The 24,248-nt window shown below is 38.7% G+C and overlaps 1 protein-coding gene across 5 annotated transcripts in view; it reads right to left on the bottom strand.

Annotated features, from left to right (window-relative positions):
* Window positions 1-569: 569 nt before the first annotated feature.
* The window catches only part of BCL7A (BAF chromatin remodeling complex subunit BCL7A), a 29,815-nt gene continuing 6,136 nt past the window's right edge, over window positions 570-24,248 (bottom strand). The window contains exons 2-9 of one of the 5 annotated variants that reach the window (XM_038373622.2): window positions 20,218-20,379; window positions 18,395-18,443; window positions 16,522-16,603; window positions 15,694-15,714; window positions 11,147-11,243; window positions 8,206-8,373; window positions 5,045-5,166; window positions 570-4,051 (exon numbers count right to left, since the gene is read on the bottom strand). In XM_038373622.2, the coding sequence (XP_038229550.1) occupies window positions 3,980-4,051; window positions 5,045-5,166; window positions 8,206-8,373; window positions 11,147-11,243; window positions 15,694-15,714; window positions 16,522-16,603; window positions 18,395-18,405 (573 nt within the window). In that variant the 5' untranslated portion in view covers window positions 18,406-18,443; window positions 20,218-20,379 and the 3' untranslated portion in view covers window positions 570-3,979. The remainder of the gene's footprint in view (window positions 4,052-5,044; window positions 5,167-8,205; window positions 8,374-11,146; window positions 11,244-15,693; window positions 15,715-16,521; window positions 16,604-18,394; window positions 18,444-20,217; window positions 20,380-24,248) is intronic. The other 4 variants (XM_038373621.2, XM_038373624.2, XM_038373619.2 and 1 more) reach the window with 4 other exon arrangements.

Raw genomic sequence — 24,248 nt, 5'->3', positions numbered from 1 at the left:
GGGTAGAGGCCACATCTCTCATTGTGTCTGTACACTGCAGAGCACACTGATGGTGAGCAAGAAATCATACAGTGGAATTTTACTAATCTGCAGTCACTTTACAGAAGTTGCACTAATAGTTTCCCCACTTCTCAGCAAAAATTCAACAAGACCTCACTCCAGTGATTTGTCTGCATTACAAGTTTTTTTAAAAATGTTTTTACAAAATATACTACAGCATATGGCCCTGTGAAGTATCAAAGCAATACTCAAGCACTTTAAATAATCAGAGTACATTGCTGGATCCAGTAATCTTGCTCTTTTATTGGATTTGTTTACTCACTACTTTAATTCCATGAGACCACTCATTCATCCATGCAATTTAGCAAAGTCATACTGAAGCAGTATTACAACGCTGTAGTTCAGTGAGAAACAGGAAGATTGCAATATTTGTTTTATGTATTATGGAATTAGACACCACAGAATGCACAATTTTTAAAAAATCTATTTAAAAATTGAAATATTTATTTTAAATTAGAAACAAACTGAACTTCTTAATTTAAATTTCTTAATCAAAATTATTCACGCAATTTCATGTTGTGATTTTAATTTTATTTTTTAAATGAAACCATTGTACATTGTACAAACCATAGCTACTGATGGAATAAATAAGTGAAAAATTATACTGCTGTACAACACACACAAATCATAAGATGGAAAACGATTAGATATGGGGGGGGGGAACAAAATTCTTTACATCTTCTAACAGACCCTTAGACATAAAGAACATTCCAAAATATGACAATGTTTATGCATGAAGATAGCCACCCAAAACCAATGTTTTATACTGCCTTGTTGATTTGTTGTTTTGTAAGTGCCAGCACTTTTTGGAATGTTTAACAACTACTTTCCCAAGCATAAAAATTCCAAGGAATAGTTCTGCTATAAAATGTTTGGCTGAATAAATCGCTTATTTGGAAGGCCTTCTCATGTGTTCCACAACCTAAGCTAATTTACTTTTTTGCTTCTAGTTTCTTTTGTTTTTGTAACTGAAGCTCCAACATTCAGCATGTAGCAAGGAAGCACTTCTTGATATTTGCACTATCTCTAAAACATTAGCTGTATGAGAACTTTCAGTTACCTCGAAGTAAATTACAACTCCCCTTCTGCTTCATGTCTCAATGCTTTCAATACACTCTTTTACAGTGAGTTCATAAAACAAATTTCTGGTAGAGATGGGTCCAAGCCAAAACATTGAATCTAGATGTGGTTCCAAACCTCAAGTAGATATGGATCCTATGTTCTGGTCTGGTCACATCTGTACTTTCTGGCATTAAAATGTGTTTAATCACATCCACTGGCCCATTAATATTATCAGGCACTTCAAAGAAAGACTAATAACAGTCTTATACATTATTTTGGATTTCTTCATACCAGGTAATGTCAAGGTCTCTCTTCTTAGAGAATGACACTAACAGGTTTAAGGAACCCAAACCTATCTGCTTTTTCAATTGTCTGTTGTCACTAGAATCTGTGATGAAAAGAAGATCTGAATGTATTTTGTATAAACTGTAAATAAAAAGTTACTATTTTAGAAATAAAGCCATTAGCAACAGCTGGTTTGTTTTCCAAGCCACAGTACAATGGACACAGTTCTGAGTAGAAGCCACAGGAGGAAAAGAAGGAATTTTATAGTTAAACCTGTTGGTGTCAGTAATGCCAATAAACATTTCTATCTAATGAAAAATTTGAGGTATTTTAGTACTATTTATATTTTTCTTCCTAAAGTACAGGAATCAGCTTTGAAATCAAAAAACTTACCTACCCCTTCAGAAACTTGTAGAAAAATCAAAAGGGATGCATCTGAAGATGGTGATCAGTAAACATGACTACTTGTCAAAGGTGGCATCAGATTCATGTAGTTTTAGCATTCAAAATTAAAATGCTAGTGAATGTGTTTTGAAAAGTCTGAATTTTTTTAAAATTTGCCCATTTTATATATCAAATAGAATTTTTCTCACAAAATATCAATTAAATCTGAGTGTATTATACATACAAACTGATAGCCATTGACCAGTTATCAACATTTTTAAGCATACACACAATTCAAGAGAGAAATTACCATTCCAATACGTTTATTGTGCAAGTATAACTTTTGGCTCCTCAGTTCCTTATGTTCAGAAAATTAATGGACTTCATGATTTGACCAGAGAACCCAAAAACTTATCAGGGAGCACACTGGTTTCATGAATGATTTGCAACCAAATTTTATTTAGTTGAGATCCAAAAAAGTTTATTTCAACATAAAAGGAAAAGTTCCCAAACTGAGCATAGTAAGTCACTTTGGAGTTTAATCCAACAGACATTTTACGGAAGGTCAGCATTGGCTCCTCACTCCTCTCCTACTCCCAATTGTTCTTCATAATTAAGGTGGTAATTGCAAATGCAATGTAGTAGTCAAAGCTCAAGCCATTTTCACCATTGGAGAATTTAGAAATAAGCAAGTTTACAAAGAGCTAATTATGAAAATGTGTGGACAGGAAGATTTATCATTTAAAAAAATATTTACAGTTCTTAGCTTACACATTCTGCACAATTTTTGGAGATGTGGGATCTGGTTTTAAATTACAAGCCCCATCTCCCTCTGAGAGTGAATGAAGATTAAGGTCCAATCCAGCAACATTTACACCTCATGTGAATATTCCTTAGTCACACAAGTAGTTACCACGGACATGACTCAGTTTTGAAGGGGCTTGGCACCTCCCTAGAAGTAATAAGCCCACTGCAACATCAGGCCCTTAAAGGTATCCATGTAGATACTCCACACCTCTAAATGACACTGACTTGAAGGGAGTTACACATGCTCAGAGCCACTCAAACAAGCCTAGCATAAGCACGCTTCAACATAATTGAAAAGAAAGGATAATTTCTACCAGTAATGTAGAGATTATGGAAATAAGACTTATTTACAAAGACTAGCTGAAAGTTTAAAAAAATCCCAAATACAGTATAGCCTGGAATACATCAGTAAACATCTTATTAAAGAACAGTACAATGAAATCCAGTTCAGTGAAAACCTGATATCAGAATAAATCATTTGCTGCACATCAATCCCTTTGATCCTATCTTTATAGTGGAACTTTTTTATAAAACAATTACTGTACCCAGTACAGAGATCTGGACCTATTACTTAATCTACTTTACTTCCATTAAATTTATTCAGATCTGAAATATAAATGGTAAATAAATCATATTAACTTCCGATGAAGTTAAGAATAGTTTAAAAGACCAGATTTACAGTTTGCGAATGCTGGGCATTCAATAAAAGGTCTCCACTGTAGTTGCAGAAAAATAAAATGACGCTTCTTTGTCTCCTTGGACTCCAAATGTGAAAATGGCTTCCAGATCAATTTTAATCTCTATTTGTTAAGTTTTAAGCACCAGGGATTTAAAATCAAAAATAAAACAAAAAACCAGAAAAACTTACTACATGGCATTATACAAACATAGGCCACTTTGCAAAGGAGACAGCTGCAAAACAACTTTAAAAGTTAGCACTGTTTTCAGAACACAAGGCACAAAACAAAAGCAGACATCACGCCAGAACAATGAACTTCACATGAAAGCTAATACCTGACCTGTACCATCCTTAAATATCTTACATTGTTAAATAGAGAAATGGAAAAAAAACAAAAACAAAAAACCAGCAGCAACATAATTGTAATTTTGACTTTAGAAACAGTGCGTAGACCCCTCCTGAGTTGTTTACTCCAACCATTTCAGAGACAGTAACTTAAAAGTTCTCAATGTTTGTTTCACAGGAAAAAGTTTTCAGTGTCTGAGAAGTTAAACCTTTGCTAGGTTTTCTTGGATTTTTGCTTGGTAACTTGAAAAGTTAGGAGTTCTGTCCTCATCCAAGAGAAGATGCTTAAGTAAAGTTGTTCTATGATTAAGCCCACTGATGTACCTTACATAAAAACTGATCAGAAAAATCTATAGTCTAAATCTCTTCAATGTTTTGTTGGGAAGCCTCTACTTTCATCTTTTTAGAAGGTGGCACTCCTTCAGAGTCCTTAACAGGAAAGAGAGAAAGAATTCATGTTATCATTGGACTGAATCTTAGGTGCTGCAGATAGCAGATTAAAATAGAGTGAGTACTCTCATGTTACTTGGGGGACGCAAAATATTCTAGGACGTGAATGACATAACCAAATAAACATACCTCCTGAAATCATCTTTCTAAAACATCATGTTGCTTGGTCTTGTTGTTACCTAGTCACATAGGGCAAAATCCTGATTCCCGGCATGAAGCCACTGTATACACTCCAAAGCAACAGCAGTAACATGTGATCAGATTGACTTATCTTAGCTCCATACTCAGCCATAACAAAAACCAAAGACCCAGAAGTTACTCATTCTAGTAGCAGCAGCAATTTTCCAGGGCAGGGTGTGAGAGTTTGAGAGTGGGCACATGTGCACTCAGATGTGAAACCACCACCAAGTCTCAGAGAGGACCATAGTGCAGATTTAGGTGGGATAATTCCCAAGCCACAGCCCCTCTCCTAGCCATGGCTCTGCAGACATACACATACCTCAAGCCAGAATCTGACCCACTGAGTTTATTAGCATTACATTTTTGCCAGCTCTACTAGCTGTTCTGCATTATAAAAGACAATATATTTATTTCCAAATGGAAATTAAAGGGATACATTTTGGGCACAGCCTACTGGATTGTAAGTAAATAAAATCCTCCTTATTTGGACAGTAACATTTTCTTACATATCAAACTTGGGCTGGTGCAGATGAGCCTGAAAGTGAAACTGATCAGTCTTTTTACTGTTAAAGGTGAATGAAATTGAAACAGAAGGCCAAATGAATGGTGAAAGCAAATCAGATATTAAAAATTATTTCATAGTCCAAGGTGATCTTAGTAACATAGCTAAAGAAATAAATGTAAATGTGGTTGGTTTCCTGACAGTTTTTCTTTTAACTATTTTTTAAAATTGATATTAAATTTGGAAAAGACATTTGCAAAAGTAGCGTTTTTGTACTTAATAAAAATTACCTGAGAGTTTTTAGATGCCTCTGTAGTTATATCATTTTCTCCAGAGGACTGAATATCTGCTTTCTCTGAACTATTCATAGAATTTTCCATTGAAGACTGTGAATTCTGTTCATCAGAAGTATCTGAAAGAGTAAAAACTTATTTTAAACATGAAGAATCAACTTTCAATACAAGCTTTTACTCTCTAATACTAATGTACATTCAATATCTTCCATTCAAATATAACCAGTTGTGATTGCATACACATGATGATATCTGAATTAGCAGTGGGGACTGAACCCATAATATTCAGCACCCAGTATTACATTACCCAATTTAGCCACTTGTGCTAAACTAAAGAATTCTTTTTACCTATGAGTTACCAAAAGGCAAGCCTTCTCCAGAAAATCTTGTATTGAATGTGGTTTGAAGAGTGATATTTCTCAAAGTGACTCAGTCAGATGCAAGATGTTTGTTTTTGTGGTTTTATGGGGGGTTCTCTCTAAATTGCCATAGAATTGTTTGTGTGGCTATAAGAAAACACTAAATTTTCAGTACTTCCAGATTAAAAGCACTTCGGAGCAGGGGCTTTATTTCCTTTTGCATCTTCTACAGCACAATTTGCTGACATTGTTAAACTACAGTTTGGTATTGCCACCAGTTTGGTATGGCATAGTTTGGTATTGCCACCCTTACTTCAGCACTGCTGCTGGTGGGGCACTGCCTTCAGAGCTGGGCACCTGGCCAGCAGCCGCACCTCTCTGGCCACCCAGCTCTGAAGGCAGCACAGAAGTAAGGGTGGCAATACCATGACTCCCCTGCAACCCCTTTTTGGGTCAGGACCCCCAGTTTGAGAAACATTAGTCTCCCCCATGAAATCTGTATAGTATAGGATGAAATTACACAAAAGACCAGATTTCACAGTCTGTGATGTGTTTTTCACGCCTATGAATTTGGTAGGATTACCTGTCCTCAGAGTCATTCAGACCTGCCAATAATTAGTATACATAGGAAAATGTTCTAAAATATTTGTTCATTATAAAAATGTTGATTTTATGGACTTGGGGCCAATTTTTCCCCTAACTTTCCACAATGACTTAATAGTCACATAAGATGTACACTGGAACAGATTTGGGTCCTTAATTTGTTACCTGCTATTTAAATTCAGCTTGGCAATGTCACAATCAGAACTATTTGATCAAACAGCATCATTCTCCAATGGATGATGGGTTATTTGGATTTAGAATCCCTAATTAAACACAGCATCCAACCAGCAAAAAGGCCAGATTAGTATGCATTTTGCCCTAGCTTCTCCCTCTCATTTCACAATCGCAGCCCTGGAACCAACCCAAGGGAAGATTTTCCTTGAAACTAAATTTAGTCATGGGAGATGTACATTATGTAATCGGCTGAATTCACCCATGAATAAGTTAAGAAGGCAAGTTTTCCATCTGGCAGGAAATCCACACAGTTCCCAGTAAGCAAGAGAGTAAGTAAGTTCCCAGTAAGTAAGTTGAGAACACTATTTTATAAAATTTGGCTTTTCTGTGTCTACTTTGGCAGTGATTTAACTGCCAAATTGCCCCACATCTAACAGTTACATTCTAATCATTGAAGGTATTTAGCATAATGTACATGGTTCTAATATTACTGAGATAACTGATCTAAATTTAAATTGGATATTGGATCTACTGAGTTAAGAACTGAATCAGTAGGAAGAGATTTGCAAAGGACAATTTAAATGCTTAGTTATGGCAGGAATTTTGCAACCAGATTATTAGAATGCTGTTAAGAGTATATTTTATATATTATAATAGGGAGGAGACAATGGTTTCTTTCAAAACATCACAACATACGATTTTGCATAAATAAACAGCAAATGTTTCAGTTACTAAAATTTTACAAGGCACCAAAGAAATACAGCATTAAAGTCAGATTTAAAACATTTTCACCAACATCATGTTTGGCTGTTTTTCGGCACAGCAAATAAAATTCATTATGTGCTTTTTAGAAAACTGGGCATACAAATTCAGAGTTAGCTTTAAAAGAAATGTAGCAAAGTGAATAAAAAAAAGTTAAAATAAAAATTTAGACATAAAAGTTACAAAATATCAATATTTGTTATTTCCATTTTCGTTTAGAGCCCAATGATGCTAGGTGAAGCGCATCCTCAACTCCCATTTGCTGAGCATCTGGCAGGATCAAGGCTTTGATAAATGTCTAAAAGGTGACCTACAAAGGATTTTTTAAGATTGGGGTTTATGCCTATTTTTTGCTTTTTGGTATGGATTAAGGTGACCTAAAAGGTTTGTTTATTTTAAGATTTCCCTCCTCCCCTGCTTGTTTTTTACCTTAAGAATATCTGGAATGTCAAGTCTGACCTTCCCTGCTTTCACTGGAGCATCAATGAGCAATATAAGGGAGTTTATTGTGAGTTCTCAAGAAAGCCCAAGGATGATGAATACAGAAGCAACTTCCTCCTTTAAAATGTCAATTTCAGTTACTGACATTAGATAAGTTTTAAATAATAAAAGTTTTAAAGAGTCAGTAAAAATCTCTTTCCCTCTCAGCAGATCAACTTTCACCTGTTTAGCTCTTGTGATGAAACCATTTCACCAGTTCGCAATCAGTCCTCCAACCTAGGTATTTCTAAGGTATAAAACCAAGCAGAAAAATATTTTCCACTCTATTTTGGAGCTATGAGGCATCTAGCTGCAGTAAAGATTTCGGACCTGGGCCAGCTACCACTGAAGTCAGTGGAACTCTCATGGAAGAAATTAAATTTTATAATTTAGTTTAAACCTGTTCTTGCTCCCTGTGAAGTCAACAGGAGTTTTAAGTACATAAATAAAATATTTACATACCAAGGACTTTGCTCCGATTGACACAGCAATGAAGTTTAGAAGACTTAAGCCGACTAGACATGATTATGGAGAAGTTAAATAACTAATAACATGTGGACTGTGGCAAATCACCACTTTTGATTTGTGAGTTGTTTTGTGAGCTGTATTTTTTGTTTTGGAAAAATGGATGATTGTGTTTTGTATCACATGCCAGTCACACTGTTCCACTTTTATTATTTCAGCTTCTTTCTTATCAAGAATGTGGAACTTAAGTGTTAGTTTAAACTAGTGCTTCCTATTAGGAAAGCTGCAGGCATAAGATAGATCTATATGCATTACCTTCTGAACCAGGTTGCTCTTTTGCATCTGCTTGAATTTCATCAGACTTTACTTCAGTGCCATCTGCTTGTGTTGCTGAGTTCTGCTCAGGTGCTGGACTTGAGTTGCTACTGTTCTCCTGTTTTATTGGCGAAGCGTCAGCTATTGAACTCTGGTTGCTATTGTCATCTGGAAAAAAATTCTACCTTGATGAAAAGTGAATGAAATAGGATATTTTGGCTCTTTTTGAAGTTATATATTTTTATGCATCATAGCATAGCTAATATTGGATGTGATCCTACATGCCTTGCACACCCAAGAATCCCAGTGACTTCAGTGGGAATACTGGTGAGCTGAGGACTGTTCAGGTTCACAGATAAGTAGGACTCTTTACACTTAAGTCCCCTTCACTCAACTGACATTCTCTGATCCCTGTGTTGTACACAGTGCTGCTTAACTATAGTGTATAATTCTTCAAATATGGTGACCGAGGGCTCTAAACAATAATAGCACAAAATTCTTGGATTTATGTAATATACATCTCTTATCAGAAGCCAGAATTCTGTATTTTATCAGTTCATCCATCGAGAGCATCAGTAACCAACTGGACTATTAATACTTACCCTTCAGACTTGTATGCTCCTTCATGCCCCTCCCTCTACTCAAAAGGACAGGTGGGCCTTCCAGAGTATCCTGAAGGTCTACAAACCTAGGCCATGTCAAGTCAAAGGGAGAAGCAAATTCTAATATCAAGAGCCCCTCAGCGGGAATGCCCTGTCTGCACCCAATTCCTGGGGAAACCAGGGGCTACCTGCTTGAGTGCCTCATTTATCATCATCTGGGGGGGTATCATCCAAGGAAAGAAACACTCCCAAACAACTTTATAGGTACAAACCAACAGCTGAATTGCAACCAGAAACTGACAGCCAACCAGTACAGATCTTGGAGCACAGTTGTAACATAATCCCCATAAATCAATCTGCTAATCAAGCACATAGTATCCCTCTGTAATGGGTAAAGTTTTCATGGGGGCCTTCCAGTGTATTTCCATAAAGAACACTTATTTTTATTATTTGTATTGATGTGGGGCCTAAAGGCCCAAACTGAGATCAGGTCCCAACTCAGATAGTTACCACACAAAATCAGGGACAGTCCCTGTCTCAAAGAGCTTACAATCTAAATAGACAAAATGGACAAAAGGCAAGGAAAAAGTATTATCTCCATTTTACAAATGGGGAATGGAGAGAAAAATTAAATGACTTGTCTAAGACAAAGTCACTCTAGAAGTCTGTGTAGATGGGTGGCAAAGGTGCAAATTGCTGAAGCTAAAATTCTGCATCTTCAAAAGATCAAACCTTTCTACTCTAACTCAGATGGGGAAGCAGCTTTGGACATTGCTGCTCCCTAGACATCCATAAGTTAAGGAATTTCAACATGGCTGAGTTGTACAGATGCCATTTTGATAGAAACCATGGTAACACTCAACAATTCACCTTGCTTTTCTTAATCTGTCAGCATTTGTTCTGGGAACTGAAAATTTAGTTTTCTGGTTTGGTTAATTTTATCAAGGAGAAGTCTTCCCAGTGGCAAATACTACAGGATAGGAGTGTTTTTTTCTTGGTACTGAAAGAATAATTTTGCCCCATTCTTAACTTGCACTGATGTAAATCAGTAACTCCATTAAAGTCAATAGGGTTAAACAAGAGTAAACTTGGCACAAGTGAGAGGAGAAGCAGGCGATCTGAAAATAAAGCTTCTCCATTCTTCATAACATTAACCCAATGTGCTTATTTCATCATATCAATTATGTATGGCACAAAGGAACTTTCATTTTCCAGGAGGATTCTTAGCAAAAGTTCATGAATTTAAAATCTTGCTGAAGATTCAATTACTTGTCAAGAAAGTCTCCTGTGTTATTTTTGTTTGTCACGCTCAAAATTAGGAATTCTGTTTTAGATGTTGTTGTACACAGCATTCAAGCTAGCCAATAGCCCAGTCTCATAGCCACTTCCTTAATGCTTTGCATTTCTATAGCCTTCCATCCAAAACTCTCCAAAATGCCTTAAAATCCTAAATTAGGCATCACAACACTCCTCCCGACAATTTATTACAATACCCATACAGTACAGACAATCATAGCTGAAGTTGCAGAGGAGATTCCATTGTAGCTCTCTGCTTTCATATTCTGATGACTTCCTGAAATATTTACTTTGGGGATGAAGTTGTGTGTTTAGTCTCTCCCCACAATTTTGTTTTAAACAAAATTCTTTCAGCTCCTTTGGAGTTTGGGGGAGGGCAAATAGGTGTGTATATAAATGACCATGTTTCTTCCCTTCATAGGTTATTTAAAATTACTAATATTGCACACTATCTATTAAAACATACTTCAATGGACAGTCTCTGCTTTGCTAAATTTGAAAGAGTGGTTTCAAGATAAATTCTCTCATATTTTAAATGCAAAATGGTATTTTACTAGGCAGTTACCTGTGCATTTCAAGGACAGACACACTGTGAAGACATATGCAGCTTGTCTGAGTTAGTGAATACATACACACACAAGAACTCACTAGCTTTCCACTGCCAAAGCAAGCAGTGTCTGTAAGCTCCACAAGGCTACTACTTCACTTAGATAAGCGAAACAGCACCTTGGATACTGGGCTCATTTTTGTTTTGTCCTTTTCACATTTTTTTTCAGCGTCTTAGCTCCCCTCACAGAAAACAAGGGGATTTTCTTTTACATGCAGCCTGAGTGAAAACTGCATTTACCACCATCAACGATAATGACTTATACCACACACTGATCTAGTACCATGCATTTCTAATTTTTTTTATTCTCACTTCGCCAATTCTGCCCTCGTGTATACATCAGCAACTTCTGTTGATTCCAATAGGAATCTTGTCCGTTAGTTACTTCCTTTATAACAGTGCATGGAGTAGCTTGGGCTGGTCACGTCCCACTCACCATGCATGTCCATCATCCCTGGAGAAGAGCTATTCTCTGGAGTGGTCACTTCAGAGCCACATTTTTCATCTTTGCCTTTTTTCTTATTTTTGTTTTTCTGAAAAACAAAAACACCCCCCAAAAATTAAAGTCTCCGAATTGTTAGCCAGGAAAACAACATCCATGTGTTAGTGTAAAACTCTCTCTTTCAGCTCAGTGCATTAGTCCTGTAAGCATATCATGCTTATAACTTGCATGTGGGAAATAAGGCCAAGTCAAGAATTACCAAGAACACTGATGAGGCAGTCATCATAAGCATCTCTGAGAAACACTTATACAGTTTATTCTTTATGACCACTGAAGCACACAAAAAAAAAGCAACTATTACCAGAAGTTCTGCTAATGTTTAGTGTTTATAAACATTATTATTATTGTATACTGTAGTGCCTAGGAGCCCTAGTCACAGATCAGGACACCTTTGCTTTTCATCTTCAAAACCACTGCACAACATAACATCACCCTTATGAGGTAGCTCATTATTATCCCCCCATTTTGCAGCTGGAGAAATTGAGGCAGAATGCGCCAGTGACTTATCCAAGGTAAAATGAAGGAGCTGCATAAGAATCAAGATTAGAACTGGGGAGTTGCTGGTTGCTATGGGCAGACCAAAATATCACACCACTCTCTTTATAACAGAAATTTTACCATAGCTTACTGCAGTGCTGTAACCAATAGCACAGGCCCTAGCTGTTTTGCACCTTTCCCTAGTGCAGTCGTGCTACTTTGTAGCCGAAAGCCCACCTGTACATTATGGTTGGGGGCAGCTCTCTTTAGAGAGAGGAGTAGAAATTTACTAAAGAGAAGTATTTGAACACGTACTTTGTTCGCCAGAGCTCTGCTGGCCTTCAGAACACAATGAAAAACCCATTTTATTTTCAGCCAAACATCTGTTTTGCCTAGGGCTAAGACTGTGGAGGACTCCTCCCCCACAGCTAGTATATCCGGAGCCTTGAAGGTATAGAATACACCAACAGGCCACTCCAATAGGTGTATAATTTAATTTATTATGCACCATTAAGGTGTTTTTGGGTGCATTAAAATAAAGTGTTTTTATTGCTGTTTTTCCCAATTCCCAAGAGCTACAAAGGCAACTGGAAAAGGAAAGACAAGATCAAGAGAATTCCTGCCAAAACCAAGAAGGCAAAAGCAGAGGCAACGTCATTAGAGTAAGGGCTGGGATTTGGGAATTCTTTACATGATTTCTGACTGTACCACTCTGGAGCCTTGAGTAAATCAATTCCCTGCTTTGTACCTCATTATCATATTGTGGAAAATAGGGATAACAGTGATCTACCTCACAGTGAAGTGATGACCATTACTGGTAAAGCACCTTGAGATCTCTAGACAAAAGACTCGCAGGCTGCAAGTGCCAAGTATTTTAAAGAGTATGAAGCGGTTCTGGAGAGAAAATGGAGTAGGGGTAATTATTTCCTGGAAGGGCTGTATTATGAAGCAACAGCCTGCTCCAGGTTAGCATCTAGTCACCTAGGACACAGCATCTTCACTTTTTGCATGCATTTTTGAATGTGTGCATGATGGTAATGGTGGAGGACTGAGAATTTTCACACGGAAAGGATGGCTGTTTGCCTGCCTGCCTGCCTGCCTGCCTGCCTCCCTCCCTCCCAGGCTGCTGAGACTTCTCCCTTCTCCATATACAATGTAGTTTCTGCATTAAATCTAAAAAGTGGAGCAGGAGGGATTATGAGAGAAAGAAATCCCAACAGCAGCAAGACAGTCCTGCATGCACACACCCCTGCTCCATGTCCTGTGTAATAGCAGGAGCTGCAAGAGTTAACGAACAAAAGAGATGTTTGCATCCATCATGTGAAAAATCCACGTCTAGAAAGGGATGCAGCATTTTCAATTAGGAGATGATGTAATTGGTCTCCTAGGAGAAAGTGCCAGCTGCGCTGCTCTTGGAAAACCCAGTTCCTGCTGAGAGGAGAATGAAAAGCCAGACTCCAGGAAAGGAGAAGCTCAGTAACCAACCCATTATGGTCAGGCAACACTCTCCAATGAGGGACAGAAACAAGAAGACAATCAAGTATGGTCTTAGGCTGCAAAAGAATTTCAACAAGACAGACACTGGGGCACTTTTCTCTATCCTTGGAACAAGGTGTTTTTTCCCCTATTAAAATATACATCATAAATACAAACACTTACATATACATATTTCAGAAAGTTATTGACAAATCTAACAGCTCTGGATCAAGGAAGCCACACTTTCCAGAAGCACTGTGTTTCTTTTCAGAGGGAGCAAAAGGGTAGCAGCTGAGTGAACAGCTCCTAAACCATCCCACCAAAACAGCTCAGGTGGGTCTAGGAGCACCATGTGCATTGATGGGGGAGAGAAACTAACCATACCCCCTAAAATGGCATACAACTTCCTTTGGGGCCATGGAGCATTGCTGGGCACATTAGTAAGACCCCATCCTACCATTCTAATGAGCACTAGGAGGGTATCTTAATCTGCTTCTGTGCATGTAGGCCAAGGGCAGGTGGAGAATAATCCTTGTGCCCAGGTAAAAAGACCAGATTTTGCCCTCCCTACTTTAGGTTCTCTAATAATGTATAGCTCTTTTCTGTTCAGAATATGTCTATGAACTCAGTTCTATTGTACTATGAAAGACATTTTTAAAAAAATGTCAGAAGTATTCTGCTGGATACAGGCTTAGATGCAGGAAAGTTTGCCTGGAAAAACCTAGAAATTGTAACCCCCCGACTCAAATATATTTAACAAAGCATACATTGTAACAGCAATCATTTTCTCTGTGTAACAAGTAATCCAATTAGTGCCAACACTCATCAATGAGATAAAAAGTTTCTATGCAGAACACGTCTGTGAAAAAATAGGCATCCTAACTGACGAGAGTTTATTTCACAAACAAGCTGTTCAGCTCTGAAGAAACTTTTAAATACAAGAGACTCTCTGAAAATCTTTGCAGCATGTCAGCTAGTGAAGTCTTTAGGGCAACTTTTTGTATTATGATTACATTTACATAGATGTTCAAGTCAGGCATGTTAATTTAAATATCTCAACCATTCAACAGCTCATGGAAGGTGTTGTGCAAGTCCATGAGGGAACCATGTAGCCCCAGCAATGGATGCAGCCTCCAGGTATATGATCTACATCTTCTAACTGGCCACAGTAGCAAAGGGGAAAATCACAAAGGCCCCACTTACAGACATTTGCAGCATACTTGATCCGTCTACATCTGAGGCAACTAAGCTTTGCCATAGATGGCTTGGAAGGTCAAAATCAGGGGCTGGACTGTTGGACAGGCATTGGCTACGTTTGCAGCTTCTTCTTGCCATCTAGTGGTGATAGAAGTTCTTTAAAGCAGCGGCTCTCAACCCGCAGCCCAATTAGCACACAGCTGAGGCCCAGCTGTGTGCTAAAGGCCAGAGAGTCCAGGATCCCGGCTGCCTGGCCGCCCAGCACGGCAGGGGCTGGCTTCACGTTGCAGAGGGTCCAGAATCCAGGGGCTGCCACACGGGGTCCGGGGCTGTTGTCTGGGGTCGGGGCTGCCAGCTGCCACATGGGGTCAGGGTCTGGGCTGCCACCAGGCTGCCCTACAATCCAGCCCTGTGCAACTGGGTCCAAGCTCGGGGCTGCCCGGCCCTGTACAGCAAGGTCCATGGTCCCTGCTGCCCAGCTGCTACCCAGCCCCCATCCAGGGCTCCACTCCTGGCCCCACTCTGTGGAGGGGGTCTCTAGGTCGGAGCGAAGGGCATAGTGGTCTGGGGGTGGCAGGCTTTGGTTCTCAACCTGCGGCCCACAACGATAAATAGGTTGAGAACCACTGCTTTAAAGGAGCTGTCTAAACAGGGTGCCTTGAACTGAAAACGGTGGATTAGAGACTTCCTTAAACGGGGTAGATGTGGCATGTCTTGCACCTTAAGGAGCAGATTCTGAAAGGCGACTGAAGTCATGTAAATAAACAGGTTCAGTTTAACACAACCTCAATCAGAAGACAGAGCGAGGCCTGGAAATTGGGTTTTGAGTAGTGTAAATCCAGGCTTCAGTCTTTTTTGAGAGCCACTATTTTGGACATTTTACTAGACCAGTGGTTTTCAACCTTTTTTCATGCAGACCCCTACAAAACTTCAAATGGAGATGCGGACCCTTCTGAAAATCTTATACAGCATGCAGACTCTTGAGGATCCACAGAACACAAGTTGAAAACTACTATGCTAGGTAACAACCACCTTTCGCTGACCCCTTAGACGTAGTCTGTGGTCCCCCAGGGGTCTCTGCAGACCACAGGTTGAAAACCAAGATACTAAACTATTAGTTCCATCAAACTGCAACTTATTTCACACCTCTGTTATAGATTTAAAACAGTGGCAACATGGTCCAGTGGATAGGTTACCAGATTGGGATTCAGAAGATCCAAGTTATATTTCCCTGCTCTGTCACTGACTTACTGCGAGACCTTGGGTAAATTACGATTTCTCTCAGCACAAATTTATCCACCTGTAAAATGGGAGTAATAATGCATACTTACCTTTGTAAAGAACTTTGAGATCTACGGATGAAAAGATAAGTGCTATTAATTTTTATTTTCATTATATATGCTGTTTTATGCCATGTGTCTATCATAGCAAAAAAACAGTGAATTCACAATGCACTGCACAGTAAGAACATCAATATGCTGCATGTGCAAAGCTTATTTATCAGGAGAAAATAGCCATTACAATAGCAGAGAACATGCTATACTGCTTGGCTTGAGCATCTTAATCAATACAATAATACCTCACATTTCCATAGCACTTATATACCAAAGAATTCTCAAACACTTTATAAACTACACACACACACAGAGGAATCTCTTTATAAGACACTGAAATAAAGGTGTCTCTATTGTGAGATGTGGCAACCGTAACAATGCACAGCAAGAATACAGTATACATACTGTGCACAGTTAATTGTACAAGTTACTTTCCTCTGATGGTTGTATGGGTCTTTCAAAAAGAAAAAGGTGAGGTTTTTGTTTTTTTTTGCAACTAGGAAAATATGATTAAATTGGAAAGTGGGAATGCAGAATCTATAACTATTTTAAAAAACTGACTTGCTTTCAAATCTCTTTAAAAGTCATGTATTAGAGTGAGACTTGGGGGGGGGGAAAGTGCTACCCTACTGAATCACCAACATTACTTTCTGCAGCAACCTCAGTTTCCCTTGGAAATCTATTTAAGTACTAAGGCCCAACCCAATATTAACTTTGAGATCTGAGGACAGACAGTATGTCCCCTTACGACCTTGACTAAATAGTGGTTTGCAGTTCCAAAACTTCTAAGAGATATCTATCTGTAGGATGTCCAGAAATACTTACATCATCAACTTTGGGCTCCGTTACTGGTACCCATTTGTAAATTCTGAGGGATGTGTCGCCAACTGTCACCCATTTCTTCTCCCTATAAAATTACAATGCAGGAGACGTTAATGTTAAAAATTTCATATTCACAAAATTACCTACTAAGTTGTCAAGGATTTAAATGGGCTATCATACACTTAAGATGATCTCTATTATACCATCTTTAGTACTGTAGGTATGTATATACAATTACCTGCCTTTAAAAAACAACCAATTACAGCCTGCAAACAACTTCACAATTCTAAGAGCAATTACTGGCTTGGCTGAGTGACTGCAGTAGCAGTAACGAGACCTGGGTTAGAGATAGACTGTAGTTAAGCAGAATTCTAGACAACCAAAAACACGACAATAGTTTCAATTTTATGTAACTTTGTATACAGCAGACGTTTTCAGACACATGGTACTTTGGTTGCTGTATAGTTAAATTTAGTGTTATTGGAAATCTAAATGCTGTCTGACTATTTAAATTTTATTTTTGGAGAAAAAATTTCTGGTAGCAGTTTTACTATTCACTCAACACCCATGTCAAATAGCTTTGAAATTAAGCCTGGCCTACTGGTAGCAATATGTGCTGCCATGCAGAAGGCTAGAACTGATTCTTGGACCCTAGGTCCCTGGACCAGCTGGGGTTTGGAATACTGTGGAAGAGGGAGAGCATAGCCTAAAGCACTCTATGAAGACCCCTGCCAGCCAGTCAGCCAACCATGAAGTGACACTGATGAGTTGCACAGGGAATCTGTCCGGAGGGTGCCACTGCAACGTGGGGCTATGAAGACACACAGAGTGGGGAGATGACAAGGATGCCGAGAACAACTGAGAGATTATCATTACACAAGAAGATTAAAGGAAGGTCCACAATCCCAGAAAAATTTCATCTAGTCTCTGGTAATCAGTTTTCAGGTCACAGATCATCACTGCTGGTTCACGGATTCAAAATAAAATTCTGCAAACAGATCGATTAAAAACCTAGCAAAAACACACTAATGTCATTGATTATCGAGAAACAACTAAAATTAATTTGGCATGATTTCAAAACATTTATGGCTTTTGGGTATGGGGTTTTTTTTTTGGTTTTTGGTTTTAAAAAAACCCACAGCACTATAGCTGGATTCCAAATCTATTATTTAATACATTGTAAAACACGCATTCTTGGCAGGATGGGAAAAAGCTTTGTCACTCCTGTGCATTTGCGATAACATCTCTTCTAAGGTTTTTAAGAAAGGCTTGCAGAATCACCAGCAGTCACACTCTAGAAGTGCCACCGCCACCTTCCCATCTTTTCCCTTTTTGGCAACTGACAACGTCAACCTCGTTCTTCATCTGCCTGAAGGGATACTCTTTCCTGCTTAGAAAAGGAACTATTTATGGCACTTTGGTAACAAATGTTGGCTTTGTCTACACTGACATTTGTTTGAAATTTGTATTTAAAAACAGGATTTAAACTCTGATTCAGATTAAATGGTTTCCCGCTTCAGTTCTTAGATCACAGGTTTTTACATGTGGCTTAGCGCCACCAATTCATTCACACCAACTGGCCAAAGCATGTCAGAAACCAATTTAACTGGAACCCAGTTTGAATTCTGTTCCTAAACTTGATCAAAATGGCAGTGAAGATACAAGCGTGCAAATGCTAAGGAGAACAAACCTGTAAAGAGATTCTCATGATACAGGGTTTATTTTAAGGATACAAGACAATCTAAACTCATCTCTAGTTAAAGTCTTTGAAGTTATGGAAACAAGAATGGATTTTAGTGTCAAGGTTTTTTAGTCTTCTCCTACATCAAAATATTACTTAGAGATGCTGCACTGGAAAACCAAAAGTTCAAGGTACCTGGTTAGCATCTCAAAGCAGCCTCAAAGCAGCATCTTCACTGGACAGACTGTAGAACACAGGAGGAAACCTATATTAGTAACTTTTTCCTTCTAGTATAAAAATTAGCCCCGACATTTCAATTCTATTAAGCTTCCTAAGCAGTATTTTTAACCTTTGATAACCTCCAACCAAAAGGATTTTTTCTGATTTAAATTAACAGTAATGAACAGAAACACAAAACAAATAATTTTTGATGGAAGAACACCAAAGCCCCAATTCTGCAAACACTTATGCATATGAGCAAAAACACTGAACTTAATGGGACTACTCACTCATGTACTTCACTTTACAAATGTGATTGCAATACTGGAGCTTTATAGAGCACGAGTACTAATAAGAATGCAGAAGACAAGCTTCTTTAACAAACTCTTAGTTAACCTGCCAATGTAAACTTTGTAAAGTTTGTAACAAGTATATAAATTTAACCGGTTTCGAACACTAACCGATACCTTTTAAAATCTAGAGAATGGGCAGGAGAGTTGAGCTTCATAATTTATAAGTACAAATGAATGCTTAAACTACAAGTACTTCCTACAATGTTTTTATCCACAATATTAATCATATTCCCATTTCAAAAATTCCAAATTGTATTCTGATGTCCTCAATGTTATTTATTGTGCAAAGAAAATCACTCTGATCTGCTAATTAAAGCATTTCTTTTAATTAGATTGAATTAACATAAGATACTCATTTGTGTTTCCAACAGGACCCACAATGTGCTAGATGCTGTATGAATTATGAACTGTAGCATGATCTAGTAGTTGACTGAGCATGGGACTAGAAGCAAGGAATTCCTGAGTTGTATCTGCTCTGCTTTGACACCTTGGGCAAGTCAATTCTCTCTGTCTCAGTTTCCCCATATTCATCTTGAAAGTTACTTTGTTTAAAAAAAAAAAACAAAACAAACAAAAAAACCCACTAACTTCCAATTGCCCCCAACCATCCTTGCCAATTTTTGTGGCTTTACAATCGGATAGTGGAAGGGCATCACATTTTGGTCTAAATTATTTTGATTAGTTTGACAGTGATCCTTAAAGGTTTGCACAATATTTTGAAGACAGCAACAGATATGTAAGTATTTAGAATTTAAAATAAATACTCGTATTTAATGTTTATATATCAGGCTATGTCTACACTACCACTTATGTAGCAAAACTTATGTTGCTCAGGGATGTGAATATTCTATGCCCCGAAGTGATGCAAGTTGCCCCGGAAAAACCAGTAGCGTGCGCAGCGCTACACTGGCGGGAGTGCTTCTCCCACCGACATATCTACCACCACTATGGGGGGGGGGGAGAGTGTTATTTAATTATGCCAACGGGAGCTCTCTCCTTTCGGCACAGAGTGGCTACACGAGAGATCTTACAGCAGTGCAGCTGCATCAGAACAGCTGTGCCGCTGTAAGCTCTCTAGTGTAGACACAGTTAGACACATCAGTACCCTAGAACTTAAGTTACATAATCACTCAAGGTCTAGTTTTAAACAGACAAGACTTTCTATGCAAAAATTATATACATAAACCCCAAAGCCCTCAAAGAAAACCCAGCGTCAAATTGCATATATAAATGCAATGCATTAGTGGATGAAACAGAATGTCATGTATTACATTGATACATGAAATGTCAAGAGGGCTTTTGTATTAGCATTGAACATCAGAAACAAAAATGTTTAACAGAACAAGAACTGAAAGCCTTTGCTGCAGATACAGCATTGCCATTTAAGCAAAGAGGCTTTCAGATAGATCAGACTAGAAAAAATCCACTACTGTTACAGTTTCTTACCATGTCTGCTATTTATTAAAACAATGTGTGTTTAAACAAGGATAGCTCCCGAATACCCCATCTTCTCTTGGTCACGAAATGATGTCATAATGCTGAATTTATCACATCACACTCACTTGCATTGCAACAGAGTTTGGTGAAAATCACAGAATTATGACTTCCCTGTGGGATCAAGCAGAAGGAGAAAGGGGGGGAATGGGAAAGAAAATGCCATTATTAGACACACAAAGTGCTCTCAAATGCACAAAATAAAACTGAAATAAATGAAAATATTTTTTCAATTTTAGGCTCTCTCTTTAGAGTTGGGGATGTGACTTTGTAGATGTCTGTATAGTGACTAGCAGAAAGGTCTCTTGACCCAAATGTAATACAAAGAAATAATAATCACAAGAATAGCATCAGCGTGATTGGAAAAAAATACTGACCAAAGACATGTCCTTTGGTTCAAAATATTCTTCATCCAACTGTGTTTCAGTTCAAAAGCCCCCATTAACTTACATAGCTAAGATCCATTTTTATGCAGAGTCTACTAGTTCCCCATGTTGCAAGAGATGGCTCTTGTTGACTGCACTAATCTGAAGGGTATGTTTATAATGGGCCAAACTCTTCCCTCATATAAACACGTGCAACTCCCATTGAAGTCAGTGGGACATGCATATCAGAGGGTAGAATCTGACTCAAAATGGAATATGTAATGAGCCACAAAACACAACCTACTTCAGCCACATGAAAGGGGCACTATGAACCATTACAAAATCTCAAAGAGATGACTTGATTACACTAGAGAAAGCGCTAACACTCTTTCCACTACACCAGTACTAAAAATGTTGGAAGCACTAGCTTGGATTTAACACTAGCCAGCATTTTAACCAGCAAGCTCTGTGAAGGGTTAGATGATATAATGTCAAATGCTGGCAACAGCCGCATAGCTGTGGTAGGGCTCCCAACATTCCCAATGTTGGTGGAGCTGAAATAATGTTAGCAATGGTGGAAAAATGTTGGCAAGATGTTAACCCATTAGTCACTGATTCTCCAGAGGACTTGAATTAGTCTCAGATGCCTCTGATTTGGTCAAAACTAGAGTCAGCTTTGTGCTAACATTTTAATTTTGATCTGTGCGGATGAGCACCTATTTTCTCCGCCTCAACCCTGAATTTTCAGTTTCAGGTTGAAACAAACCCCAACATTCAACACAAAACTCAAAATAGCTGAGATTCACCAGGCTTTGCAGTCAATATACAGATTATATACAATTTTGATACAAAAAGCACAAATTGGCCCAAGTTCTACAAACTGAACCAGGTTTCCTCTAAAGTGCTGTGTCCCTTGGAGAGCCAGAATATACCTTAAAGTTTGTAACAATACCTAAAATAAGTGAATTTCACATGGTTAAGGTTTCATTTCACACTGCTCTATTGGTGTCACATGAGGAAACCCCAGATCTCAATCATTTTCAGGGAGGGAATGGAAAGGGCAAAAGCCAATGTTTTGAAATTCTTATAAAGTATAGGGAAATCTACTTTAAGGAAGAAGTACCAGCAACAAAACCTGTAACTGACCTTTTCAACCTCAGAAAGTTGAACAGCACATGTATTTTGTACAGTACAAGGAGAGACAATGAATAGAGATGCTCCAGTGGTAATGCCTACAAGTGCCAATCTATAGCTACAGCATATTATGGTTCTTCACCAGTCACACCTGGGAGAGCACCATGATCTCTCAAACTCCTCATCAACAAATTAGTTACTTTGCTTCTTAGCTCTCACACACATTGGTAACATTTCCTAGTCTGTGTCCCATTTAAAGACCCTGTTGTGGGGCCAGACTTTTCCATAATAAATATTGAGCACTTCTATAATACAACCACCTGTTCATCTGTAGCTCTCAAAGCACTTTACAAAGGAGGTCAATATTAACATCCTCATTTTACACATAGGGAAATGGAGGCACAGATAGCGGACTGTTACTATTATGATTTTCATCCATTATCTCCAAATGCTTTACAAAAGGAGGTAAAGTATTGTTATCCCTGTATTACTGCTTGGTAAAATGAGGTAAGAGTGCCTAAATGTCTTACCCAAAGCCACACAGCAACTCAAAGGCAGTCAGAAATGGAACCCAGGTTTCCTCACTCCTAATCTAGTGCTCTATCCTAGACCAGGAGATTGGCTTAGTCTCCTCTTGCTTATATATTCTTGGTGTGTATGTGGGAAATGATGAGTTATGGAATATTAACTCCCTAAACTTGTGAATTATTTTTCTGCCTCACTCTAAATCACATATCTTGCCCCCCAAAATCCTGTGATATGCATTATACAAATATATTTATTAAATAAGCAGATGATATTTAAACTCTTTCTCTCATCAAGTAAAATATTCCAATATTTTCTGGCATATGGCAGAAACTGCCAAGTTTTTGACCAAACTCTTGGAATGGTATAAAATGTCCTAAATGATCCTACCTAGAATCTACAAATACTTCTCAGCCTTTGAAAGCTATAAATGATACATTAGGGGAGACAAAAAGAGATGTGCCTCTTAAATCCATTAAGATACACTGGACTGTAAGCACTTTTTGGGTAGGCCGATTGTAAAATTGTAAATATTTTGGCTAAAATAGAGACCATCTCTTGTAGCATCATGGATGGTCAGCATTTCTGGCATGTATTCAAAAGTCACATGCACAGAATGTATATTTACAGCAGCAATGCCTATTCAGATATATACTTGAGGATCTTCTATAATATAGGCCCATTGATACAGTGCTTTGAAACAACCTAATTGAGTAAACTGCACTATCTCAAAGATCAAAACCATTCACAGTGAACAATTTTATTATTACTATAACAGTTGTATTAAAGCATTGGTTCTCAAACTTATTTGATTGGGCCCCCCTTGTGTCTGTAGTTATTTACGCCCCCCCCCCCCCGTACATATACCATCACCCAGCTCTGAAGGCAGTGCCACGCCAGCAGCAGCACACTTCTCACAGCAAACATAGCTGCCCTACTGCCCGCCCTCCATGTCCCCAGGAGCTCTCAGCCAGAGACCTGCCACCTCCAGGTGAGCCTGAGCCCAGGCTGCTTCCTGGTGAGGGATTGGGTTGGGGTGGAGAGTCCATGTCTGGGCTGCCTCCCTGTGAGGGATTGGGGGCAGAGGCGGCTGTTCCCTTTTTCCCCACCTCCTTGGTGTGCACAGCCCTTCTGTACAAGTCCCAGCCATCCAGGACTGACAGCCACAGCTCTTCAAACAAAAACAAAACAAAAAAACAACCAAATAAACAAAAAGGCACACGCTTGGGCCTCCCTTGACATATTCCCATGCTTCCCTTGGGAGACCCACCCCATAATTTGAGAACCGCCATATTAGAGTAATTCCAAGAATCCAATGGTCAGGATCCAGCCCTCACCATGCTAGGCACTTTGCAAACATATATGAAGATACAGTCCCTGCTCCAAAGAGCTTACAGTCTAAGAGCATGCATATTTTCTAATGGACATATTCTGCCCAACTGGAAAAATAACTCCAAAATGAGCATATAACACAATATTAGTTACTGTGCACTAATACTATGCCCAGTAACGAGCCCAGTGCACCATCTCACCTCTTAGTTACATACGGTGGGGACAATGTGCACAGAAGCCATTGTCTGGGCAGAGGGGCCTGCTCCTGGACTCATCTTTCATACATGAGTGCAATATTCAGACTACAATAAAAGTATAACTGGGTTCAAAAAAGAATTAGATAAACTCAGGGATAATTGGTCCATCAATGGCCATTAGCCAAGATGGTCAGGGATGCAACCCTATGCTCTGGGTGTCCCTAAACCTCTGATTGCCAAAAGATGAGACTGGTTGACAGGGGATGTATCACTCAATACAGGGGGGCAATGGTCAATGTTCATGTCACACTCCTCATTAATATCCTGCCTGGGCTGGACCGGGCAAACTAATGATCCAACCAGTGGACCAAATTCGGTGATGGATCCTGGTCATGTGCCATCTGACCGCAACCCCAATATAATCGCCATC

The sequence above is a fragment of the Dermochelys coriacea genome, chromosome 15, assembly GCF_009764565.3.
Source record: "Dermochelys coriacea isolate rDerCor1 chromosome 15, rDerCor1.pri.v4, whole genome shotgun sequence".
Classification (NCBI taxonomy): domain Eukaryota; kingdom Metazoa; phylum Chordata; order Testudines; family Dermochelyidae; genus Dermochelys; species Dermochelys coriacea.
Note: the sequence above shows the minus strand (reverse complement) of the source record. Positions and strands in the feature narration are given on the sequence as shown.